At 42.4% G+C, this 8671-nt stretch overlaps 1 protein-coding gene across 5 annotated transcripts; it reads left to right on the forward strand.

Annotated features, from left to right (window-relative positions):
- The first annotated feature begins 433 nt into the window (after positions 1–433).
- On the forward strand, positions 434–5640 carry COPRS (coordinator of PRMT5 and differentiation stimulator). 5 transcript variants are annotated; one of them, XM_069032600.1, is made up of 5 exons: positions 848–1220; positions 1372–1540; positions 1874–1961; positions 2480–2731; positions 4584–4816. In XM_069032600.1, the coding sequence occupies exons 3-5, from the start codon at positions 1877–1879 to the stop codon at positions 4619–4621; spliced, it is 375 nt and encodes a 124-aa protein (XP_068888701.1). In that variant the 5' UTR covers positions 848–1220; positions 1372–1540; positions 1874–1876; the 3' UTR covers positions 4622–4816. The 5 variants fall into 5 exon arrangements, with proteins under 5 accessions (XP_068888700.1, XP_068888701.1, XP_068888697.1 ...); XM_069032596.1 differs by having other exon boundaries at positions 851–1220; positions 4725–5640; XM_069032598.1 differs by lacking the exon at positions 848–1220 and adding an exon at positions 1257–1272 and having other exon boundaries at positions 4725–5640.
- Positions 5641–8671: the final 3031 nt, after the last annotated feature.

Raw genomic sequence — 8671 nt, forward strand, 5'->3', positions numbered from 1 at the left:
CAATGTCCCTGAGGTGAGAGCAGAAAGCAACTTTCTGTCCACCATGCCTAAAAAACGGGTAATGTTTTTTGAAAGAGTGCTGCCCTTGGCTGTTTACAGAGCCACAAACCTGAGAAATCAACATAAATGCTATCCTTGGACCAATAGAGAAATGTAGGGAAAGTACAAGAACATGCTGCAAGTGTTCTTTTGTGCAATTTCCCGGTGACAGAAGGGTGACATAATGACAATACAGGGAAATATTTCTTGATTTTGTACTCAAGTAGAAACTGCAGCTCCTCTCAAGCAATGAATTCCAGTAACTTAACTAGCTGGGAATAAAGTTTGGAGCAGCAGTCTGGTAAGATTGCTCCTTCTTTGACCAGATCTGAAGTACATCCTGCTTTTGTGTTTACCAAGCTTTTAGCCAGGCCATCTCCTTCTCCACTAGTTCCCACCTCATGTCTGACACTGAGATTTTCTTACTGGATAATCACTTATACTCTCCCTGCCCCTTACACTGTTACTCCCTCTCCTGAACCACTTCTTGCTTCTTCAGTTGCACAACTAAAAGCTTTTAAATGCAAAATTTGGAGTTTTTAAAGTCCAACAAAGCTGGTAACTCCATCATTTCAGAAAGTGGGCCCTTTTTCTTCAGCTGTTCTGGTTCCTTGCAGAACTTTGCCATTCTCCCCAGGGATATGCATTCCCTGCAACCACATGTGCTTGACACCTGCCACAGCTGTTCAGCCACGGTGCTTCCTGTCTCTTCCTGTTTTGAGCATGCTGCTACCACGAGGCCGGAAGGAAATTGTTATCTTTTGGCAAGGGCAAAACTCCACCCAGCCATGAGAGGTATTGATACCTTATTTACAATTTCTTGAATGAAAAGGGCCTTTCTCAGAGCTCTTTTGTCTGTATTTCTCCAGGGTGCAGTCTCCACTACATGGTGGTGTTAGGTCATGGTTGCACTCGATGATCTCGGAGGTCTTTCCAGCCTAAGTGCGTCTGTGATTCCGAAGCTGTGCACGGTGGGCTCCGCCGGCTGGGCGCTGTGGGCGGTCGCGGCGTTGCAAGCACGGAGGTTGGAGCGGGAGCTGTCCCTCCCAGCCTCTCGCCCCGGTGCCGCACCCAGGCCCTCGGGCACAGCCGCGGGCCCGCCCTCCTGACGTCGCCCAGGGGTGCTGACGGCCGGGCGGTCAGTTGTGCCCTCAGGCGGGGTAGCGGTCTCGGCTCCGAAGGTTCGGGGGTCCTGGGGAGCGTGGGGCGGGCAGCGGAGGCGGCGGGGCTGCCGTAAGGGCTCGCCTGGAGTCCGGGCTTGGGTTTCGTCACCGCCGCGGCCCCTGCGGGCCCCGGCTTCCCGCACCCACCGTTGGTTCCCCCTTGTTTCAGTGGAAGTGAGAGGAGAAGACGCCGTCCCTTTCCCTGTGCGCCCCTCAGAGCAGCTGAGGGTTTCCTTCTGCTCTCCATCCATCTTGGTCCAGCCCCGCAGGGCTGCTGGAGGGTCCGACTCGCTCCTTTCCCTTCGGCGCGTGGGCTCCAACAGAGTGGTTGATTCAGTGTTAGTACTTTTTCCGTTCTTTGTGTCTTCATTACCTCTGATGCTTTTACAGTGTGATGCGGTTCCCAAAGGGGCACGTCTTGGGTTGGGGTTGTGGGGGTGAGTGAGGAGATGGGCTGTTCTGTGTTGGCTAATGCTAGGGGTGACCAATGGCAGCAGCAGAATTAGCCATATCTGTGCAGGTTTGCCTTCTAAAGTGAAAGCCTGTTTGTTTTTAAACCTCTGATTCATCAACGGAACAAATGGAGGGGCTTGGGAACACTCAAAATGTGGTAGCTGTTTCGTGAGCAATCGATGAAAGGTGCTACTGCGTTCTTTAAAACTCTCTCATAGGTGATGGCTGCTGTCACTGAGGCTTCAAACTCTGGGGGGAAACAGCTTCCTAATAATAGAGAAACTATGATCTGGAAGCCCAGAAAAGGTAGGACAAAACAAAGCAGGTCGTGAATATTGAAACTTGTGCACTACTTGAGACATATACTTAAAACCTTTTGGTGGTGGATGGGAAATGCCTCTTTACTTACTGCACTAAATTATTTCCATGCAGATACTTAATCAATATGAGGTTTTTTTAAACTAGAACCATGGTTTTTCAATTTTTTTTTTTTTTTAATCCCTGATGTGAAACAAGACTGCTGGGTCCTTGGCCCTAGTTTAAAGATTTATTTTCCAACAGGAGTCTGTGGAAAATCCTGATTTGGGCTGGTGCTGTGGTGCAAGGCTATGTCTACTCTTCCCAAGCATCTGAAATGTGAAGCAGCTCTGTAGTGATATTACATATAATACGTATATTATATCTATAGGAAACTGCATGCATTACAATAAGATTAGCAGTCACAAAGTGCATTTGTGTACCTCTCTGAATTATTGTGTGCTGAGCACTTCATTGTTCTTGTTTAATTTCTGAGTGTATCTGTTGGCACTTTCTACTGGTTTTAGCTTGTTTGGTGAAGAATATTCCAAATGTTCCTGATGGCAAGTCTGAAGAAAGTGAATCTGCTTCTACCTCTCCCAATCAAGGTGATGTCAGTGGCTCTACTGATAATGGTTGGTACAATATATATGCTGACCTGGATGTGTGGGATAGTGAAGTCTCCAATGTACCTGAGTCTCCAGGGCAGCAAGATGCATCTGAGTATGAGGTGGAGGACTGGGATAAAGAATTGGAGGAGTCTACATATGGTCCTTATGGTGAGTACACACTTACTTGGGCTTCATTTGAGTTTTGGGTAGTAGGTGGTTGGAGGTAGGTGCTTTGCAGGAGAATGTGTTTTAGTAACTCTGTGTTCTATTTTGGGAAGCAATTTCTTCTTGTGTTGATGTCATGGATATGTAATGCACAGTTTTGTTGTCAAATACGGAATTTAGGTGGTGTTGTGGAGTTCACGTGAAACTCTTGCTTCAATTGAATTCTTAGGGAATGGCATGGTAAGGAGGAGAATGCCGTGTTTCTGTTGAGTTTCTCTGGTGAAGCAAGTTCTCAGTGGTGTGTCTTTGTTATTCTGAAGCAGAAGAGAAGAGTACCTGGTGTGCAGGAATGTAACTTTTTTTGTGTAAAAATTCTTCAAGAAAATTTAAGGCTGTTCATTATAATGTCTCTATAGAGCACAGAGTTCTTTGGAACAGTGCTCAGTCTCTGAGTATGGTTTGTTGCTTTTACTGTAGTTTTTTTGAGGGTTTTTTTGTTTGTTTCACTTTGTTTGGATTTTTGAAGCTTTATCCTCCTAAGTGATTGTGCACTTGATCTGTCCCATGGACAAAAGTGGCAATGAATAGGAGTTTCACTCACACCTTTAGAGTTGAATTATTCCTCCAGTTTGTAACTTGTTTTTATGGTGACTCACATGTTAAAGAGTCTCAACCTCCCACTGGCCAGGCTGGTTGTTAGCACAGAACGGGTGGACAGAGTTTAGCCAGCAGTCACTGATAACCTGCTGTGTCTTTGTTGATGCAGAATAGTACAATTTTCATTTTCTTCTCATTAATGTGTATCTTTTTGTAATTAATACTATTTTCTTTGCTTAGGAAATATGAATTTTCTGTTTATTTTAATACCATAATTAAAATAAGCTTTTGTATTTAAATTCCATTGTTTGATAATGGAAGAAAGTGGGAAAGTTTTTGCAGCCTTTCTATAAAACCATTCTTATTTAAAAATGGAAATACAGTGTTGGTTTTTACACCGGGTAATCTGAGAAAAAGACTGTTCCATTTTTGGAGGTTTTCCCTCTCTTCCATTCTGAGCTTTCATTTTAATCTCTTATATGCTCAAATTTATGGAATCTTTTGAATTTTGTACTGGAACTGTCACAAGTTCTTTTTTTCCCCCTATATTGAACTTGCTCATCCCACCTGTAGCTCTTTAAATCCTCACAAATTAAGGCAGCTGTGATTGTTGGATTCAGGTGCTTCTGAAGGATACTGAGTACAAGTGTCTGAGTTGTTAACAGCTACAAATACAAAAATGTGCTTGATTGGTCATCTTACAGCTTTTTAAAGTGTCTTAAGATCTTGCTGTGGTGGCTTGTTTGGCAGTACTGCTGGAAGGCTGACATGTGGGATATTGTGTTGAGTCCTCTCCTCCTCATGCTCTGGCTTTTTCTTTGCTCAGTGTCTGCTGGCTAGAAATCTTTATGCTTCTGTTAAAACACTTTGCCCTATTTTTGTGCTAGATTGGTTAAATACAGGCCCATTAGGCTTAATTCTGGCCTAGTGGAAATGTTCAGAGTGAGCTTTTACAGGACCCCACCCTCCCGTTCTGTCCAGTGACCCAGTTCTTAAAGTGTTTTGAGGACTCCTCATTGGGATGGTGTTATGAAAACAGCAGGGAGGGGGAGGGCAAATAAAAGTAATAGGTTTATGAGCCTTTTATTCCCAGGGAAAATGCAAAAAACCTGCATGCCTTGTAAGAGCTGGTGCCAGACATTCTGAGTCCCAGGTGTATCATTAAACTTTCTGGAAAACTGTTTTGTCTGTGTGGCATGAACCTTCCTTAAAATGAAGATGTTGACAAATTCAGTTTTCTGTTTGCTTTTTTTTTTAGGTCTAATTCATGAATGCTGGCAGATCAAATTGAAATAATGAACTGGAAGATGCCATAGACCTCCATAATAACCTGCAACACTACACCACTACTTTCCTGAGTATCTCCCATGGTTTAAACCTTTTATTTTATCTTCTTTAGATGCTGATGGTCTCTCCTGTGGAAGCTTTGAGGAAAATAATCTTTTCGGCTCTTATGTATGGAAAGAGGATTGGTTTTACAACCCAGACTGTCACCACACACCTTGCTTTGCTTTTCCACCACAAGTTAGAACAGTTGAGAAGGGCCAGTTTGATGATGCTGATGAATGAGGTTGACCCTGGTCAGAAATAAATTTGGCTTCTGAGCTGGATTATGTTCCTCACCTATTGAGCTGTGTCAAGTCCCTTGGCTTTTTTGCAGAGTTGGGCCTGAGGCCGGAAATGCGACACCATTTCCAAGGTTTTGCTTAGACTGTTTCTGAGCTGTTCACAAGCTGACCACCCTTGCCCTGGAGACAAGAGTGCGGGTGCTGGCTGTAAGGAGTCACTGCATTTCTGGAGGGTTTTTTTGTATTGTATGTTACTAGTTAATTGCCTGAGGAGAAATATTTAATTTCTAAACTTCAGCTTGTTTGCCAGGCTTCTGTCAGTTTTGACATGCTGATCCCTGTGTTTCTGTGTAACTTGTAGTTTTCTTTCCTTTTCATTTTGATGCTGTCAGATTGGTTTGGATAGCTTTAAAAACTCTCCCTCCTTCAAGCTTCTCTGTTGTATTTCCATATGGTTCTAATGTCCATTTGTGATTCTGATACTGCTGTTTAACAAAATTAGCTGTGGCAAGTACAGAAGGAGTTGTTTTGTGTTTTTTGTGTATTTCAGCATAATGGAATTACAAACGATACACATTTTGCAAATACACGTGTTGATTTATAGGGGGGCCTGCTTCATCTAGTAGGAATGCTGGGTGTTTAAGGCTGCCTCCCAACAAAGATTTCTCCATGTCAGACCTTCTTGTGTATGGGCATATTACCCTAGAATCCCACAGTTCCCTTTCTTACATTCTCATGCAACATCAAGTGTGCAGTGACAAAGAAAATATCTCTGCTTATATATATATATATATATATATATATATATATATTGCAGTATATAATCTCTGTGTCCTGCAGACAGTATTGAATTAAGGTTCCTGATGCTGTTCTGCTGTTTGTGTTGTGGCAAATGAGGAGATGGGAACACAAAATACCTCCACAGAGTCCCTAAGAGAATAGCTGCAACGAGAACCACATCCTTCTCACCTTTGCTCTGGAGTTAAAGGAAATGTTCTCAAATGAAGTATATAAGTGGGTTGAGTGGCTGATCACCTGAGTAAAAATAACCTTCATCATGCTCATGTTTCATTAATCGCTTTTATCTCAAAAATATTTTCATGGCTTTTTGTTTAGACACTGAACTGGAGCACAGTACAATGTTTGGGTTTTTTGGTTTGGGTTATTTTTTTCAATCATCCAGTGTATGGGACCAAAATAATTCATGCACTAGTTTAGAAAGAGGAAGTGAATGTCACAGTGATGTTTCCTTAATATTTTCCTAGAGAGCACAGGAGGACAAGAGCTTGTAAGACAGGAGCTTTTCTTTGGCTAGCTTTCAATTCCTGGTTATATTTTGGTACCTAGCAGTCAAAGCAGAGTGGAAGCGTAGTGTTAAGGTTGCAAAAAAGAGGGCCTGGTCTTTTAGTCCCATATGATGGAGTAACCTAGGGATTAATATGTCTATCAACACTTCCTCAGTTATGCCAGTAACTGGCTCATCATCTCAAGTGAAAAGGTTGATTTGCAATTATAAATGCAGTGTTCATAAAGATAAATTGAGTGCAGATTACTTTTGAAGTAACAATACACCAGTGAATAATAAAAATTCCTCTGAAAACTCCCTGGTTCTTTAGTGAGCCGGTTTATCCTGTGCAGGCCCAACTGTGGGTGACAAGGCCCAAGACTTTCCTGCAGAGGGCAGCAGAAAATTGTCTGCCCTGCTCGGTGTGTGCTTAGCAGTGTGAGCTCCCCGGGCTGGATTTCTAACACTGACAGCAATTTAGATAGAGTTCTGCATAGCCCTGTTGTTCCCCAGTGAGGCTGATTCATGGCCCTGATTAGTTTCTCTTTTTTTATTTATTTCACTCTGAAGTTATACTTACTGGACTGAAAAATTTCTCCCATGGCTGAGTGAAGAACATCACTTGACTTCAGGCTTAATATATATTTTTTTTACTATGCTTGTGGGAGATATCCCACTGTATTCAATAAAGATGAAACTAATAGAATTCTGTGGAAGCAAACCCATCCTTTGTAGAATTGTTTTATAAGGATAACCAAAAAGTCTTTATAACGCCGATTAGGATGATTTTTCTTCCTGTACAGTTCCAAAATTCCGTCAGTCCTGACTCTTCAAGCCATTTTCCATGCACTTTATAAATCAAGGTGTTTTTTTACCTTGTACCTTTAATTGCGATCAGTCTTGTCTGTCTCAAAGTTCTTACTATTTGAGGAGAAATTGTACTGAATGGGTGCTTTGCTAAGCCGTTTGTATTTTAAGTGACAGTAAGCTGTAAAGATTTGTTTTCAGTTTCCATTTAAAAGTAAAACTGACACCACCCCCTCCAGCTTTGGACAACCAGGATTTTGCAGCAGAGGTGCACTGTTCTCTCTAGGGGTATGTTGGCAAATACAGCTTTGATCAACTTGGCCCTGCGTGTTAGGGCACGGGCTTGATGTAAAGCTTGATCTGAACACTCTCAAACTTCAGGGGGATTAGAAAACCAGATGCAGGCTTCTCAGAAAGCATTTGCCTGGAAGGATTTGAAATCAAGCTCATGGATTCCCATGTTTCTGCACTACAGAGTGTTTCAAATTCCATTGTGAGTCTTGCACCAAGCCTGTTTTGTGTTGACACAAGCATGTCATTCTAGGCAGGAACACTTGCAATTAAAAACAGCTTAAGGTAACACATGAGCCCACAGTTCACACCAACAGTCAACCCTTCAGCCTGCTCAAATGATTAGAAGGAACAGAGTGCCTATCACAGGGCCAAGATTATAAATCTTGGATGTACACAAGAAACGCATTACCAGTACATCAGTTGGAAAACTTACCAGAAGTGTCAGAAGTTAAATGCTCACACATCTCTAACAAGATTTCCCCTTTCTGTACCCACAGTGTAAGATGCCATTCAAAGGACTGAGGCCCTGCTGCAGGTTAATAGTTTTGCTGCGTTTATGTTGTGGGGGCAGCTTAGGAGTGTGGCATAATAGGTGGCTCACAAGAACGGGGTACAACTTTGAAGCTGCCCTTGCTTTTCTTCTCACTACCCCACTTTGTAGGTAAAGATTATGATACCAGCCAGTAAAGTACTTCAAATTTGCTGAGCAAGGAATTTTGTCTAAATAGTGAGGTGCTAAGAAACAAAAACAAAGCAGGTTTTGCATTTTCTTTGAACAGCCAGCAAAGAAATGAAAACTTGTTTTGGGTGCATCTGTTGTTTCCTTTGAGACCTACAGGGAATGATTTGCAAGAGGAAATAATTGTAGGAAGTGTGTTCATATTTCCTGTTGATAAGGTAGAGCACTTAATTCATACATCAGATTGAGACAGTGTTTATTGCTTTTATGTAACCACAAAATCCAGCCCATTTTAAAGTCACTACTGCTTCACTTGCTGGTTTGTCCCATCTTTTAACTGGTCTGCTTTCACTTTTAGACAGAGAAAACGCCTTCACTGTTGGGGGGACTATGTGAACAATTTCACAGACTAAAGCAAAAATGCTGATGGCAGCAGCTCATCCTGACCATCTGTTGCTTCTGAGGACACCAGTGTAAATCACTTTGTACCAAAGGTCATTTTGTGAAGCTGAGTAAGTCTCCATAGGCATGGGGAAGGAACTTGTGATACTTCACCCTCTGTGGTTCTGTGTTGCAAACAGAGACATTGGAAGCTTGAATGTTAGAGGATAAATTAGTGGTGGAGTTTTTAGTCCTGGAGTACCAGCTGTTCATAGCATAGCTTCCTAGCTTGGCAGGAGAAACTGGAACCTACTAAAAAAAGCTGCAAAGCA

Source organism: Aphelocoma coerulescens, chromosome 18 (genome assembly GCF_041296385.1).
Source record: "Aphelocoma coerulescens isolate FSJ_1873_10779 chromosome 18, UR_Acoe_1.0, whole genome shotgun sequence".
Lineage (NCBI taxonomy): Eukaryota > Metazoa > Chordata > Aves > Passeriformes > Corvidae > Aphelocoma > Aphelocoma coerulescens.

What these genes read in the sequence shown, in the direction of transcription:
- COPRS (XM_069032599.1), top strand. Translation starts at nt 1,877, where the DNA reads ATGGCTGCTGTCACTGAGGCTTCAAACTCTGGGGGGAAACAGCTTCCT. An exon ending in GATCTGGAAGCCCAGAAAAG is followed by an intron (nt 1,962 to 2,479) that starts GTAGGACAAAAC and finishes TACTGGTTTTAG; the next exon opens with CTTGTTTGGTGAAGAATATT. An exon ending in GTCTACATATGGTCCTTATG is followed by an intron (nt 2,732 to 4,724) that starts GTGAGTACACAC and finishes TATCTTCTTTAG; the next exon opens with ATGCTGATGGTCTCTCCTGT.